We start from the raw sequence: 17,897 nt of genomic DNA on the forward strand, positions 1-17,897 counted from the left end.
TGTGGAATAAACCTAAAGACATTTCATCATCACACTATGATGCTATCAATTTCGTTCTATGTTCCTATTCACTATTTTTAAATTTATTTTATTTTAGTTGTTCTTCTTAATTAAATATGACATAGAATTTATTTTGGTAAAATTATACAAGCATAGGAATTCCTATTTATGATTCATAATTATTTGAGGCTGGGTCTATAGCTCATCAGTAAAGTGTTTGCCTCACACATGTGAAGAACTGTGTTCGATCCTCAGTACCACAAAAAATAAAATAAAGATATTGTGTTAATTTAAAAAAAATGATTCATAATTATTCTAATTATACTATGCTTAAGTATAGAAATGCATTTGGTTTATGGGTGTTTATTTTATATTGTGTTCTTTTGCTAAATTTATTTATCAGTCAAGGAAGTTTTCAGGTGAAATTTTTTGGATATTCTTGTGGGAAGCCATTCTCACACGTGACTGGGTGACTCCCGGTTTGGGTCTGAGGCTTCTGGCTGTGTCGGAATTTTCCTGGCCCTCTCCTGATGAGAGAACCCGTCCGTGTGGGGGTGTGACTGACCACTGACCCTGGGGGCCCAATCACTGACCCTGACCTTGGAGTGCAGCCCCCCCCCCTCAACCTTCATTGGATGGAATTATCCTCTGAATTTCTTGTTCCCCAATAAAAGGCTACTCCCTGGCATGTTTACTCTCTCTCTCTCTCCTGCTAGCCCTGAGTAATCCTTGCTGCCCTGCTGGGCAGTTAGAGGTCGGAGCCAGAGAGGGGAGCCGTCTGGACCTGGCAATAGAAATAAGGTAACTGAGTCTGTGTGTTTTATTTTGATCTCTTCTACCTAACTTTATGCCAAGAACCTCATTAATGAAACCATTGCGCAGGCCGCATGGTGGATATTCTAAATATAGAAGCATGTCATTAGCAAACAGTGATAGTTTAAGTTCCTCTTTTTCTATTCATTTATCTTTAATTCTTTCTTCTAATTGTTTTGGATAGCATTTCAAGGAGGATGTTGAATAGAAGTGGCAAAAAAGGGCATCCTTTTACTTTTTTTGAAATTTAGAGGGAATGCTTTAAATTTTTCTCATTGGATTCTTAAGCATAAATTCTTGCAGATTTTAGAGTTATAAACAAATATCTTTATCTCCCTGGTTTTCAGAATCTGGTATGTGAAGAGAGTCACAGAAATTCCCTTCTTCAAGGTAATGTGGGTTTCTCTTATGGACATTATTTCTCGACTGATTTTCTCCTGCAGATAACAGATAGTTCAATGAAGAATGTGACATACCCTCTCCATTTAAGTCAGGCAGGGATGCAGGTTAATTTCTTTGTGAAAAGGAAAGTGTGTGGGGGTCAACACAGTGGGCCCACTTTATAGAATTATTCCCTGAACCTCAGGGTACCACCACTCACATCTGTCCTCTATCATTTATTAAGAAGTAGTTTAGCCCAAGTCATAGTATGATTGATCCTTGGTCCCAAAGACTGGGCCCCAGAAAAATATGTTTCACCAGAGAACTGGATAGAAATGTGGATTTTCAGGCTTCATCCCAGCCTTACTAGATGAGACTCAGAGTGGCTCACAAATCTTAATTTTCATAATCCATTTAGTTGCATGCTTGGGGCTGAGAATCTATGCCCTGATTTGGTCTCTCCTCCAAGAACAAGGTGTTTTTTTTTGTTTTGTTTTGTTTTTTTTTTTTACTACTTTATAAAAAAATATTATGGTCTCAATAAGTTACACCTCACTAACCTGCATCTAAAATTGTCTAGTTCCAGCCCTGATGTACAGACCCTGAGATCCAAGGGGCTGGGTGTATGGAACCCAACTGCTCAGATCTTCAGGGAATCCTGTTGCAATATCTCCATTTAGACCCTCAACAACACCACCCACAGCTAATAGTCAAATCCCTGTAAATGTTTTGATCTTTATTTCTCTTCCAGAGAAGAAAGCAATACCCAATCTGTTGTTTAAGAAGATTAAAGGGGGCTGAAGTTTTGGCTCAGTGGAAAAGTGTTCTCCTATCATGCATGAGGCACTGGGTTTGATCCTCAGCACCATATAGAAATAAAATAAAAATTTTGTGTCCACCTAAAACTAAAAACATATTTTTAAAAGTTAAAAAAAATCTCTAAAGGCCATGATACTGCACTGTAACCATGAATGGGTGGACCATGGTTTTCTTAAATGAAGATAGTGGACCACAATGTGCATATCCCCATAAGCCGGATAAGACCACTAGATGGCAAGAGTGTGTGTGTTTGTTTATTTTTTTTTTTTTCTTTGCTAGTGGTGGGTGCTTTGCAGGTGGATCTGGCTTCTCTTTGTTGCTCCCATCAGAGTCCCTGAAGTGTTCCTCACTGAGGCAGATTTTACTGCAGATACCAGGAAGTGATATGAAGCCAGAGTCTTTGACTACAGGGAGCAATGGCTATAGGATTTTAATAGAATTTTTTTTCAGAATGATACAGGTCTCCTCCCCATACACGAGAGGCTGACTATTTCTCCACAGCCTGAAGTCCTGGTGGTGGCAGAGCTATGGTCACAGGCCCTAATAATACCAATCTGGAGGAGGAAAGTGGAGACAGGATATTTTCTTCTCATGAAAAGTATATTATGCTTTTATGAACACCCAGAACATATGGCCTGCCTTCTTTGATGCTTTAAAGTGTTGATTGAGAAGGTAAATGAGAAGGTGGGAAGATAACTCGAATTTGAATCTTGAGTCCAAGTCTAGCTCTACTCCAGACTATTGTGGCCTTTATCTGCTCCTGTGCCTCTTCTGCAACCCACATTTTCATCCATGGCAGAAGAGACTGTATGCAACAGGAACAGTGCTTGCACAATTCCCACATCCCAGGAGCAGTGCTCCTCCTTCCCTCCCACTTCTGGCAGCCCTTTGTGTTTCCCAGCACTAAGATGGGAGGGCTTAACAGAAAGCAGGGGCTTGGGTGCCTCCCCATGACTAAAACCCAGGAGTGCAGGTTACAGACACAGTTGCCCTGGCCCTTTTGAGAAGCTGTATATGTTTGACATTGTAGTAAGAGTGCCTTGGGTTTGTTTTAATCAGGTATGGGAGACTCACATAAACACATGGACTGTCACAGAGATCTACAGTTTTCCATAAGCAGAAGTGCAGAGCCATTTGGGAAGCTTCAGGGTTGGTCAGGAGATGAGCATGTGGAAGGTGATGGAGAACATGGGAAAGAGACTTTCCTGTATTTGTGCAGGAAGATGAGACAGCATAAGTGAATTTAGGGTTAGTATGTTATAATTTTAGTTAGCTTTAGGGGGCATGGATCATCTCTGGTATTCTGGTATCTGACATGCTGTGATTAGATCAAACAAAAACTGGCCTTGGATGGTAGGAGCACAATAGTGTGGATAGTGGTGGTATGGAAATTATATTGTTTAATTTGCACAAGGTGAACAACTTGGGGATTTGGCTAACTATCGCTAAGAATTAGCTCTCTCCAAAAGGTCATGACTGGGTGCAGTGGTCCGTGCCTGGGTAGTGGTACATGCCTGTAAACCAAGTGACTCAGGGGACTAAAACTGGTGAACTGCAAGCTCAAGGCCAGCCTGAGCATTTTAGAGAGACCCTGTCTCACAGTAAAATTTTAAAAAACACATATAGGGATCTTGTTCAGGTATAGTAGAACAACTGTACAATGCTCCTTAGTTAAATCCCCAGTACCTTCCTCTGCCCCAACATACACCCACCCACCCACACACACACAAGCAATCTAAGAAGTCATTCCCTTCATGGTCAGCAAAGCACCATTGTCAAAGAAAGAGAGTCCCAATAGAAAAAGGCCTTGGTAACACAAATACTGTTTATTTCCACAAAAAAAGACAGTGACTCTCTAGGTGTTTCTAGCAGCCTGCTCTCTGCTCCCTCAGGCAAGGGTCTGTGTTTATAATCTTCTAGGTCACATGCTTCATGGGACCTAAGCAGCCTTGTGGGTGACTACAGAGCAGCAAGACTCCTTGTTTTAATGGAGTATCTTCTGGTGAGGCATAAAGCTTGGCCAGCAGAGCAGAGAATTCTGATGCCAGTCAACAATCTCTCCTCTGTCCTTTGATCCTCCATTTGTCACCAGGTGATACCTGTCTGGGGTGAGCTCAGGATGTTTGGGACAAGGACATACTACCCAGGTAGAGAGGACAGTGGCCTGGATTTGCATGGCATTGCATCTCACTGGAGGTTTATTCTCTCAGATGGCACTTTGGAAGGGGAAAGTGAAGCACTGCACAGAACACTCAGGAATGTGCAGGATCAGAAGTGAAAGGTTTTCTTTGTAGGTGGCAAGATTATGTCCCAGGCCACCACCTCCAGCATGGGGCTGCAGATTCTGATGGCTTGCATATTTGTGTGTGTGTGTATGTGTGTGTGTGTGTGTGTGTGTACGTGTGAATGCAGGTGAAATGTTCAATGACCCAATGTGCATTCTTGGGATAGAAGAGGTAGAAAGACTACTTACTCAATGGGGTTCCTGCTTAGGAAGAATCTTGCCTGTTGTTCAAGCAGGGGCATCAGTCTCGGCATTGATAGACTGACCTGGGACTGGTAAGCTTTGGGAAGGATGGTAGAACTCTTTGACAGAGGTTTAGTAGCACCACAATGAGGCCCAAATTAATAATTCTCCTGCTTGCAGGCTTTAGGTTTCTTCTGATAATATGCTGTGTGTCTCCCTCTGCTCCTTCTTTTGTTTCTTCCCTCCCTTCCTCACCTACTGGGAGACAATAACTGTGCTTAAAGCACTGGAGAGAAAATAATAAATTAGAAAAATACTAGTTCTTTTTTGTGTGAAATATATGATCTACCCAGGGTTCCTGAGCCTTAGCATGGTTAAACTTAGAGACCAAAGACTTGTTTTTGGTAAGGGGCTTGCCCATCGTGATGATGTTTAGTAATCCTATTCCCTACCTTGAAAATCAGAAATGCCTCTAGAAGGCCCAATGTCCACTGGGTGTGACCACTGCCATGGCTGAGAACTCTGAGCAGTGGGGCACGAAGCTTAGTCCACACCTGCAGTGGAGTTTGCATGGATGTCTCTGTGTCTACTTGGGGTCTGTTCAGGGTCTGCTACTGCTCACAGAGTCTGGGTTAGTAGGACTTGCAGGGGGTTTAATGCACACCTATTGTGAGAGAGTAATTGACCAGAGGCTATCAAATAAAACCACCATCAACAAAGGCACCATCTTAATATTGTGAGATTATCATGCAGATATTTCTGTTACAGCAAAAGTCAGTGGAGGTATCTGTGCTTTATAGCACTATGGTGACCACTCAGTAACTATAGCTATTATCATTTGAAAAAAAAAAAAAACTTTTTAAATGATGCAATTGTCCAGACTGACACACAGCAAATACTGAGTCTGACTACCACAGAACCTGAGTCTCTTTGTCTTTTTTTTTCCTTTTTTTTTTTTGTACATAAGATTAAACCAAGGTGCTCTTTACCACTGAGCCATATCCCCAAATCTTTTTTAGAGTTATGATCTTCCTAAGTTGCTTAGATTCTTGTGAAATTGCTGAGGATGAATTTGAACCTGTGGTCCTTCTTCCTCACCCTCCCCTGCTGCTTGGATGACAAGTGTGTACCACTGTGCCTAGCTGAAGACTGAGTCTTCCAGAATCCTGAGAGAATCTGAAGTACTGCAGTGGAAGAGATTTTCTCATACTTTATTAACTGTCAAAACCACCATTCCCTGGGAAGAAGCACGTTGAAGGCTGAGCCAAGGTTGAGTCCAGGGAAAGGTTTCACCATCTGAGCTTTCACAGTGTGGCTGGGGATGGACCTGCATTTTTCTGAGTGACACAACGGTACCTTATAAGAGTTGCTGGTAGGATGGACTCATCAGTTCAAATGCTTTTCATTGACACCATTTTTTTTTAACCATTCTTATTTTTTTTCCAAATGTAACAACATTATGGATTTGTAAAGTGTGCAGGGCTGTGGTATTCTTTTAAGAGAAAAAAAAGGGCAGCTATGTTTCATCAGGTACTGGATCAGTGTTCTCTAAAACAGATGTCATATATATGCAAGCAGAGCCACACATTGGATACAAAGACACACATTGGATACAAAGACACACAGTGCTTCCCCTGGTCTGTCTAGTAAATGCTATATAGTATGTTTAGGGGTGGGTGAAGGGTAGTGTGCTTTATTCTCATTTGTGCAGACCCTCTGGAGGCTCAGGGGCCTCAGGGGTCATGGACAGGACTCCTGGTGTCTATTCAGTGTAATCATTCAAACCCACTACATGTGTGGATTTAACAACAGGATGTGTTGCATTTTCCTGTTCAATATCTTTGTTTCTCAGTCATCTGGTTTCAAACTTGTAAACTCTGCATTTGATGTAGAAAGCTAAATTGTATCATGCAGGACATTTTAAAAGCCAGAATCTGATGCCTGAAGTGTGACAAAAACAACTTTTGAATGTTTTTATGGACACTAAAATCTGAGTAAAATTTTGTATCTAACTGCAGAGCAAGAGACATTGACTTCTGGATGTAGTTAGTGGTGCATGCCTCTCATCCATGTAGCTCGGGAGGCTGATGCAGGAGAATCACAAGTTCAAATCCAGCCTTAACAAAAGTGAGGCCCTAGGCAACTCATTAAAATTGTGTCTCTAAAGAAATACAATAAGGCTGTGATGTGGCTTAGTGGTTGAGTGCCCCTGAATTCAATCCCTGGTGTAGTACAAAAATAAATAAATATATTTTATAAATAAATATTGACAAACGACCATCCTATCCATCTGAGGTTATGGAAAAAAACTTTGATGTGATCATAGACTTTAGTCATAGGATAGTTTTATTAATGTGTTGGTTTGGTACAAAAGTGGCCTTTAAGTTCGAACATAGCTTTTGAAAAAAAGATTATTTTAATTCAATCAATACAGAGTGATTGAGGAAGGGGCAAGTGAACCTGGAGAGGTTCACAGGAGGAAAGAGGGCCAAGGTTCCAACTGTGCTCCCTGCTCACTTCCATGGGCTCCTGGGTCATGGCTGGTTGGGCCAGTGTGGGGTTTCATGCAGTCAGCTCTTCAAAACTATCTCCGGGCAACTGTAATTTTTCTTTCCAGTCTGAAGTTTCTGGTGACCAATAAGGTGTGATCCCACAAAAAATGACTTTTACAGTCTATAGGTGTGTGAGGATGGTTTGAAGTATGAATCATCTGTTGCGTGGTAACACTTGAAGCATACTTAACACTTTGCCACATTCCTTACATTTATATGGCTCTTATCTAGTATGAATTTTTTGGTGAACAATGAGACTTTTTCTAATTGAAATAGCTTTGCCACATTCTTTGCATTTGTGTGGTTTCTCCACACTATGAATTCTTTTGTGTTGAGAAATGTGTGATCTTTGATAAAAAGCTTTGCCATATTCTTTACACTTGTATAACTTTTCCCCAGTATTAATTCTCTGTTGTTGAATAAGGCATGATCTTTGATTAAAAGCTTTGCCACAGTATTTGCCTTTGTATGGCTTTTCTACCATCTGAAGTCTCTGGGGTTCACTAAGGAATGATCTTCAATTAAAAGCTTTGCCACATTACTGACATTTATATGGTTTCTCCCCAGTATGAATTGTCTGATGTTTACTAAGGCTTGATTTTTTCATTAAAAGCTTTGCCACATTCTTTACATTTGTATGGCTTTTCTCCAGTATGAATTATCTGGTGTTTAGTAAGGTTTGATTTTTGATTAAAAGCTTTGCCACATTCTTTACATCTGTATGGCTTTTCTCCAGTATGAATTATCTGGTGTTTTAGGTATGCATTTTTATTAAAAGCTTTGCCACATTCTTTACATTTGTATGACTTCTCCCCAGTATGAATTTTCTGGTGTTGAGTAAGGTTTGATTTTTGATTAAAAGCTTTGCCACATTCTTTACATTTGTATGGCTTCTCTCCAGTATGAATTATCTGGTGTTGAGTAAGGCATGAATTTTGATTAAAAGCTTTGCCACATTCTTTACATTTGTATGGTTTCTCCCCAGTATGAATTCTCTGGTGTTGAGTAAGGTGTGATTTTTGATTAAAAGCTTTGCCACATTCTTTACATTTGTATGTTTTCTCCCTAGTATGAATTCTCTGGTGTTGTATAAAGTATACTCTTCGATTAAAAGTTTTGCTACATTCTTTACATTTGTATGGCTTTTCTCCAGTGTGAATACTTTGGTGTTTAGTAAGATATGAATTTTGATTAAAAGCTTTACCACATTCTTTACATTTGTATGGCTTCTCCCCAGTATGAATTTTCTGGTGTTTACTAAGATTTGATTTTTGATTAAATGCTTTGCCACATTCTTTACAATTGTATGGCTTTTCTCCATTATGAATTATCTGGTGTTGAGTAAGGCTTGACTTTTGATTAAAAGCTTTGTCACATTCTTTACATTTGTATGGCTTCTCCCCAGTATGTATTTTCTGGTGTTTACTAAGGTTTGATTTTTGATTAAAGGCTTTTCCACATTGTTTACATTTGTATGGTTTCTCCCCAGCATGAATTCTCTGGTGTTGAGTAAGGTATGATTTTTGATTAAAAGCTTTGCCACATTCTTTACATTTGTATGGCTTTTCACCAGTATGAATTAGCTGGTGAATAATAAGTCCTGAGTTTCCACTAAAAGCTTTGCCACATATTTTACATTTGTATGGGTTTTCTCCATTATGAATTTTCTGATGTTGAGTAAGGCGTGATTTTTGATTAAAAGCTTTGTCACATTCTTTACATTTGTAAGGTTTCTCTGCAGTATGAATTATCTGGTGTTGAATAAGGTGTGATTTTTTATTAAAAGCTTTGGCACATTCTTTACATTTGTATGGTTTCTCCCCAGTATGAATTCTCTGGTGTTGAGTAAGGCTTGATCTTTGATTAAAAGCTTTTCCACATTCTTTACATTGGTATGGCTTTTCTCCAGTATGAATTTTCTGTTGTATACTAAGGTATGATTTTTTTTTTAGAGAGAGAGAGAGAGAGAGAGAGAGAGAGAGAGAGAGAGAGAGAGAGAGAGAGAGAGAGAGAGAGAGAGAATATTTTTTTAATATTTATTTTTCAGTTTTCGGGGGACACAACACCTTTATTTTATTTTATGTGGTGCTGACGATCAAACCCAGCATGCAGCGCATGCCAGGTGAGCGTGTTACCACTTGAGCCACATCCCCAGCCCCTAAGGTATGATTTTTGATTAAAAGCTTTGCCACATTCCTTATATTTCCAGATTTTCTCTACACTATGATTACTGTAGTTTTTAAAAATGCTTGAACAACACTTAAAGACATTTTCCCATTTCTTATATTTGTAAGGTTTATCTTCACTGTAAAGCCTGTGGATTTTAGTAATGGATAAATTTTGAGTAAAATGTTTTCTACATCCTTTACTTATGGAGGCTTTATCACTGCTCTGATATACAATTGAGGAATCTTTAAATGCTTTTACATATTTTTGTAACTTGTAGGGATTCCCTCCAATATTAATTCTCTGGTGTTCAGGAATGCTTGCAGCTTTACTAAAAGTGCTTTCACATACCTTGTATCTGTAATTTGTTTTTTGGTTATGAATGCTTGGATAAATAAATTTGGGGCATGGGTTAAAATCTTTCTCACTTTTACCACTGTAAAGCTCTTTAAAATGATCATATGGGTGTTTTCTAGGATTTAAATAAGAAGTAAATTTTAATGAGTTTTACAGAATTAATATTGTATTACACCAAAAACAAATGTACTGCAAATTACCTAGGGTAGAAACATGTCTATAGATATTGAAAGATTTATCACAAATATAGAGGTCTCTCCAAGTATCTACATCTGCTATGCCTTAAATGATAAGACAATTTGTCTATATTGTATAGAAAATCAAGTCCTTATTACTTCATAATAAAGACAGATTAGAATACTGCAATTTTATATTATCGATCTGTAGACATTTATCTAATGTGCACTCATGTAGAGATTATTGAAAGTTTTAAAACATAATTGATTTTTAAGCATTTTATTACTGTATTGATTTTTTTCATTAAAATGCCTATTTCTAAATACAGCATCCCTTTATGTTCAAAACACTAGAAAAATTAGGGATAACAGGAAATTACCTCAACATGGTAAAAGCTATATATGCTAAGCCTCAGGCCAGCATCGTTCTAAATGGAGAAAAATTGAAGGTATTCCCTTTAAAATACGGAATGAGACAGGCATGCCCTCTCTCACCACTTCTATTCAACATAGTTCTTGAAACACTAGCCAGAACAATTAGACAGACAAAAGAAATTAAAGGCATAAATATAGGAAAAGAAGAACTTAAATTAGCACTATTTGCCCATGACATGATCCCTAGAGGACCCAAAAAGTTCAACCAAGAAACTTCTAGAACTAGTAAATGAATTCAGCAAAGTGGCAGGATATAAAATCAATACCAATAAATCAAAGGCATTCCTGTATATCAGTGACAAATTCTCTGAAATGGAAATAAGGACAACTACTCCATTCACAATATCCTCAAAAAACAAACAAACAAACAAACAAAAAACCTGGGAATCAACCTAACAAAAGAGGTGAAAGGTCTATACAATGAAAACTACAGATCCCTGAAGAAAGAAATAGAATAAGACCATAGAAGATGGAAGGATTTACCTTGCTCATGGATTGGTAGAATTAATATTATTAAAATGGCCATATTACCAAAAGCACTTTACAGATTCAATGCAATTCCCATCAAAATCCCAATGACATTCCTTGCAGAAATAGAAAAAGCAATCATGAAATTCATCTGGAAAAATAAAAGACCCAGAATTGCTAAAGTAATTCTAAGCAGGAAGAGTGAAACTGGTGGTATCGCAATTCCAGATTTTAAACTATACTATAGAGCAATAGTAACAAAAACATCATGGTATTGGCAGGAAAACAGGCTGGTAGTTCAATGGTACAAAATAGAGGACACAGAGACAAATCCACAAAATTACAACTACCTTGTATTTGACAAAGGTGCTAAAAACATGCAATGGAGAAAGAATAGCATCTTCAACAAATGGTGCTGGGAGAACTGGAAATCCATATGCAACAAAATGAAATTGAAACCCTTTCTCTCACCATGCACAAAAGTCAACTCACAATGGATCAAGGAGCTAGGAATCAAACCAGAGACTCTGCATCTAATAGAAGATAAAGTTGACCCTAATCTTCATCCCATGGGGGCAGGCCCCAAATTCCTTAATAAGACACCTATAGCACAAGGCTTAAAACCAAGAATCAACAAATGGAACGAACCCAAACTAAAAAGTTTTTTCTCAGCAAAAGAAACAATATGTGAAGTGAATAGGGAGCCTACATCCTGGGAACAAATTTTTACCCCTCAAATATCAGATAGAGCTCTAATCTCTAGAGTATACAAAGAACTGAAAAAGTTAAACAACAAAAAAGTAGATAACCCAATCAACAAGTGGGCCAAGGACTTGAACAGACACTACTCAGAAGAGGATATACAATCAATCAACAAATACATGAAAAAATGCTCACCATCTCTATCAATCAGAGAAATACAAATTAAAACTACTCTAAGATACCATCTCACTCCAATAAGAATGGCAGCCATTATGAAGTCAAACAACAATAAGTGCTGGTGAGGATGCGGGGAAATAGGTACACTCATACATTGCTGGTGGGACTGCAAATTGGTGCAGCCAATTTGGAAAGCAGTATGGAGATTCCTTGGAAAGCTGGGAATGGAACCACCATTTGACGCAGCTATTCCCCTTCTCAGACTATACCCAAAAGACCTATAAAGAGCATACTACAGGGACACAGCAACATCAATGTTTATAGAGCACAATTCACAATAGTTAGAATGTGGAACCAACCTAAATGCCCTTCAATAGATGAATGGATTAAAAATGTGGCATTTATACACAATGGAATATTACTCAGCACTAAAATATAACAAGATCATGGCATTTGCAGGGAAATGGATGGCATTAGAGCAGATTATGCTAAGTAAAGTTAGCCAATCCCTAGAAAAACAAATGCCGAATGTCTTCTATGATATAAGGGGGGTGACTCAAAATGGGATAGGGAGGAAGAGCATGAGAAGAAGACTACCACTAAATAGGGAAGAGAGGTGGGAGGGAAAAAGAGGGAGTGGGGGAGTTGCACTGAAGATGGAAGAAGAACCTCATCGTTATACAGAATACATGTATGATGTTGTGATGAGAAAAAGAAAAAAAAGTGTGGCACATTAGATTAGATAGAGAGAAACGATGGGAGGGGAGGGGAGGAGTAGGGGGGATAGGAAAGGCAGCAGAATAGAATAGACCTTATGATTGCTGTAGGTATATAGGTGATTCTATGACCAGTGTGATTCTGCAATCTGTACGATTAGAAAAATGAGAAATTATACCCCAATGATTCAAATATATGAATTGCCAAGATCATTGTAATGCCATGTGTAGCTAATAAAAAAAATAAAATTAAATTTAAAAAACTTGCCTATTTCTAAAGCTGAGCAAACTGGTTGAATCTTTATTTTCCTGAAGATATTGTTAAGGTGCAGCTTCATAATGGCTTGCAAATATCACATATATATGTAATTTGATAAGTTTTTTAATTTGAAAATATTTTGAATTGTAAATTTTTTTTACACAGAATACAAAGTAGTAAAAAGTTTACGATTACAATAATGTAATTAAAAGTTTTAAAAAAAATAAAAAGTGACTGGCACATTTGAGCAGTCAATCTTTTGAGATGTTTATAATAATATAACCTGATGAATGCTTGGATAAATAAATTTGGAGCATTTTTGTGTAATTTTGTGTAATTTTCTGTATAAATAATTTTCATGTTTTTTTCTTCATTTAAAGAATTTTTATAATTTCCTTCTCTTTCAATTTCTATTCCTTATTTAAAATTAAGCATTACCTGTCTTGTTATACATACCTTCTCTTTATCAAGTTTTGCAAAAAACATTTTATTTCTTGCTCTCCTGAAAATTCTTGGTTTTGATTAGAAGTCATACCTGAAAAAAAAATTAAAATAGCAAGTTATTCCGCTTACTACACTATGATGAATATACTCTGCAAATATATAAAATTTTATAAAGTTGGGGGGATAGTTAGAGAACAGTATAATTCAAAGCCACTTTTACTCAAGAACTATACAGAGTTTACTAGAATACACTGACAAAAGTTGTGAAAACTTTGAAAATCATCTTAAAAATTTATAGCACCACAGATGAGGACAACATTCAAACTGACTACTATTACCACAACAATATCAAATCACAGCCCTTCACTTCAAAATACTCAGACTCCACCTGTGACACAAATGTTGCAGGAAATGAATATCTCTTACTTATTTGTTATCTCTTTGGGTTTTGTTTCTTAAGATTGAACACAGGAGTATTCTATCACTAAAATATATCCAAGACACTTCTATATTTATGCTTTTTTTGAGACACTTTATCACAAAGATGCTGAAATTTATTTCAACTGGCATTCCACTGCCTCGGCTTCCCAGTTATACGGAATTACATTGACATATCATTGCACATGACCTATTTTTGTTTCCTTTGTAACTTACAAATATTTTCCAAAATGACTTTAATGATGTAGATTTTATATATAAAAATTTCAATGAAAATAATAGCTCCTATAATAAAGGGTATTATCAACTCAAGCAAACAAAGAATATAACACTAGTAATTGAGAGTTAAAAAGTTGATGCTGTTAAATAACTAAGCAATGCCAAATAACTACTTGAAAGATATTTAATAAAATAAATAACAATGTAGAAAACTGAAAGAAATTCAGAAAAAATATAGCAACAGAAAAAGCAGAAATTATATACTAAAAATATTTTTTATAAAACAATGCCACAGGCTGGGGACACAGCTCAGATGGTAGAATGTTTACTTCACATGCAAAAGGTAGGGCTTAATTCCTGGCACCACACACACACATTTCACACACACACACACACACACACACACACACAGTCTCATACATTAGAAATTTGAAGAATATATTAAAGGCTAGAATTAATTAAAAGACACAGGTAGGGCTGGATAATGTAGTGTATGACTGTAATCCCAGCATCTAGGGAGGCTAAGGCAGGAGGATTATGAGTTCAAAGGCAGACTCAGCAATGGTGATGCATGAAGCACCTCAGTGAGACCCTGTCTCTAAACAAAATACAAAATAGGCTGGTGATGTGGCTCAATGACTGAGTGTCCCTGAGTTAAATCCCCAGTACCAATAAGTAAATAAATAAATAAATAACACAAGTTAATAAATTTATAATCAAACTTTTGAAACTCTTCAAGAAAAAATTTTGATATGACTGAGAAAAAGAGAAATTTTAATTATAATGATATTGTTTTATGGTTAACCATTGATTTCTTTGCAAAAGCCTTCCAGAAAAGAATTGGAGCATAAAGGTATGTGTGTTGAAAGAAAAAGAAAATATGAACCTAGAATACTTTATCCACCAATACCATTTTTTAAACTTTAAGAAAAATACAGGCTTTAGATATATGCATATTCAAAAATGACTTTACTTCTTGGCCTGCTCTAAGAGAAATAATCAATGGAATCTTTCCAATAAAATAAATCTGCACAACAGCAATGATAAAAATGAAAAAAAAAAAAAAAATATATATATATTTTATTTTACTTTCATTGTTGTACATAAAATATTTGATTCTACTATAGAATTTGGAAAACTAAAGCGTGAAAATTATCATAATTCTTTGTTAATCAGCATAAGTTAGAAAAGCAGGTGTGAAATCAATAATAAATCATGGCAACACATGTAAAGACACTGATTATCTTAGAAAACCAAAGTTAATTCAGTTTGAAACATAGTGCAAACTAAGAAACTTTTAAAATTTCTTCTATAGTAATACATGACAGTAGAACATATCTTCATATATTATACATTCATAAATATAACTACCTATTTTTGTGGTGGTAAATTTTGTGGAGTTACACTGGTTGTGTATTCACATAAGAACATAAGAATGTTATTTCCAATTTATTCTACTGTTTTTAAGTACTTTTATGTAATTCCAAATAATGACAAAATAAACATCAAAGATAAAAAAATAGTTAAAAATGAAATATCACTATAAAAATTTATGAACTACAAATTAAGGCAGTTTTTTAATAGTAGAAAAAATTATAAGAAATAAACAAAACTTGAAAACTACAGAAGTAAGTTCTTCCTCATCAGTAACTTAAGTACAAATAAACTATTTTGAAAAAAACTAATCAGAACACAATGTGACTAACAAGATTAAACCTAAAAATATGTTAACTATTTCAGATGTAAATCTACAGAAGATTGTCTTTAGATAAAAGGTCACAAAAAGACTAAATCAAAAAGATATGACAAATATTACATTCAAAATTGCAAAGATTATAATACTATATAAATAAGAGACAAAGTAGATTATTATATAAAGATAAATATGACCAATCCTGGGAATACAATCATAGTGAATATATTTGTAACACAAACATATTTTTCATATATAGAAAGAAAACACACACTAAAAATTCAACATCATAGAAAGCAACAAAGCTATAGTTGGAAACATCAATTCCCAATTAATGCAAAAAAAAAAAAAAATAGCATTGCATTAGTACCCAGGGAATTAAAAAAAAAAAAAACCAAAACTTCAAAAAGCATTAAAAACTAATTAGGTTTACAGAGGCAATCTTCTCTATAGTGTATGGAATATTATTCCACAGAGATCAGGTTAAAAGCACAAAACAAATGTTAAAGATATTAAAATATTGAAGTTGCTTTCTAACATAACACAATAAGTTCCAAAACAAAAGTGAAAGTGATTGTCAAAATTTATGAATATGAGTTTAAAGCCAAATTCAGTGATTAAACAAGGCCCTAAGCAACTTATATAGACACCGTCACAAAAAGAAATATAAAAACAGCTGCCAGCCAGGCATGGTAACACACATCTGTATTTCAAGCAGCTTGGGAGTTTGACAGCAAGATTTTGAGTTCAAAGCCAGCCTCATCAAAAGAAAGGTGCTAAGCAAATCAAAGAGACCATATTTCTAAATAAAATAAAAAATGAGGCTTGAGATGTAGCTCAGTGACCAAGTGCCCCTGAGATCAATCCCTAGTACTCTTCCCAAAAAAGTATTGTTGATGTGGCTTAATTGTAAAGAACCTCTACTAAAAAAAAAAAAAAAAAGAAAAGAAAAAAGAAAAAAAAATCCTATAGCACCCCAAATAATCTAAGCAGTCCATGTAATACCAAATAATCAATATTACTTTTGTATAAACAAATAAGTTATTTGAACAATTCAATAACTACACATATTAAAGTTTTTTATAAACTCCTTCCTGATATAAAAATAATAAAAGCTACAATATTCAATATATTTTGGGGGTAATTGAGAAAGCCCCGAGTAAGAAAACTGAAAGTACATCAATTAGCCCTCAACTTGACGGTAAAATTAAAATATATTTACAGATCTATTCTCATTAAAACAACATTCAATAGAGACCAATGTGGCAAGCCAACCGAATATCATTTCACATAATTACATGAAGGTAATTTGGAATGAACTATGAAAAGTTTTCAAACTTTTCAAAGATAAGAAATTATATAATATTTACAACGGTCAACTTTTAGTATAGTGTGTTAAGTGAAATAGTAATTGAAAAAAAAAAACCAGGTAATTCTACTTATGAGAGATATCTACTGTAGCCAACTATACAGAACAAAAGGAATAGCATCAGGGATGAAAAAGTGTGACAAAGGAGCACTTGTTTGGATGAAAAATGAACTTACTTTTTAGTTGATCCAAATTTTCTAGAAAAAATGTTACAAAAAAAATTTGAAAGAACACTACTGACCAGTAAATTTAAAATATATAAGACAGTAAATTCAAGAAAGTTACACAGTTTTGATCACAATTACAAATTTGACAAATATATAAAAGTTAAAAGAATTGTAAAAATCTTTATGGTACCTTTAAAAAGCTAAAATCTTACTCCTAGACAAAAGAACAGATTCATATATAGAGAGATGATGAATATGCCATTAATTCTAGCTACTTGGAAGGCTGAGCCATGGAAATAAAATTTTAGCTTTAGCCACTTACCAAGAGTCTAAAAGTCAAAAGGGGGTGATGATGAATGTAAATATTATAAGAACCTCCGAGTTCAATTTGCAGTACATATACATGTATATAACAAAATTTATATATATAGAAACTCTGAGTTCAATCTGCAGTGTGTATATATACATAACAAAATTTAGATATATTACATGAAGAAGCACAAGAACAGGGTAAACAATCAAGGCACTATATATAAATCATAAATAAAACAAGGGTAATATTTATACATGTAAGTATAGAAAACTTGATTGAAAATTGGCACATGGTTCAAGTGCAGTCTAATTTCACCTAATGTTTTCCCAAAGTGACAAATTATGATAATTTCTATTTAATCATAACATATAGATATAAAAATAAAAACAATATCACTGTTGTGAGAAAAATAATGAAAACACTGAAGCTGTCTAAAGAGTGAAACTCAAAAAAGACACAAGAATTAGAGTAATGTAACCCACAAAATTCTGAATATTTGTATTACAATAGAAATCTTTCTTTTAATTATTTTGTAGTTATAGGTGGACAGAATACATTTATTTTATCCGCTTATTTTTATGTATGCTAAGGATCAAACACAGTACCTCACATGTGTGAGGCAAGCCCTCTGCCACTAAACTATAGTCTAAGCCCTGAAAATTCTTCTTTAAACCACATTGATCAGCTATACTTACATAACCACTAGGAGCAGGCATTGTGAATTACTGCTATTCATTACATAGCAAAATAAATTCACAGACTGTCC

The 17,897-nt window shown here is 35.5% G+C and overlaps 1 protein-coding gene across 1 annotated transcript in view; it reads right to left on the reverse strand.

Annotated features, from left to right (window-relative positions):
* Positions 1-7,619: 7,619 nt before the first annotated feature.
* The window catches only part of LOC139707407 (zinc finger protein 678-like), a 19,588-nt gene continuing 9,310 nt past the window's right edge, over positions 7,620-17,897 (reverse strand). The window contains exons 4-5 of the mRNA XM_071618643.1: positions 8,213-8,935; positions 7,620-8,044 (exon numbers count right to left, since the gene is read on the reverse strand). Coding sequence (XP_071474744.1) covers positions 7,620-8,044; positions 8,213-8,935 — 1,148 coding nt within the window. The remainder of the gene's footprint in view (positions 8,045-8,212; positions 8,936-17,897) is intronic.

Source organism: Marmota flaviventris, chromosome 10 (assembly GCF_047511675.1).
Source record: "Marmota flaviventris isolate mMarFla1 chromosome 10, mMarFla1.hap1, whole genome shotgun sequence".
Lineage (NCBI taxonomy): Eukaryota > Metazoa > Chordata > Mammalia > Rodentia > Sciuridae > Marmota > Marmota flaviventris.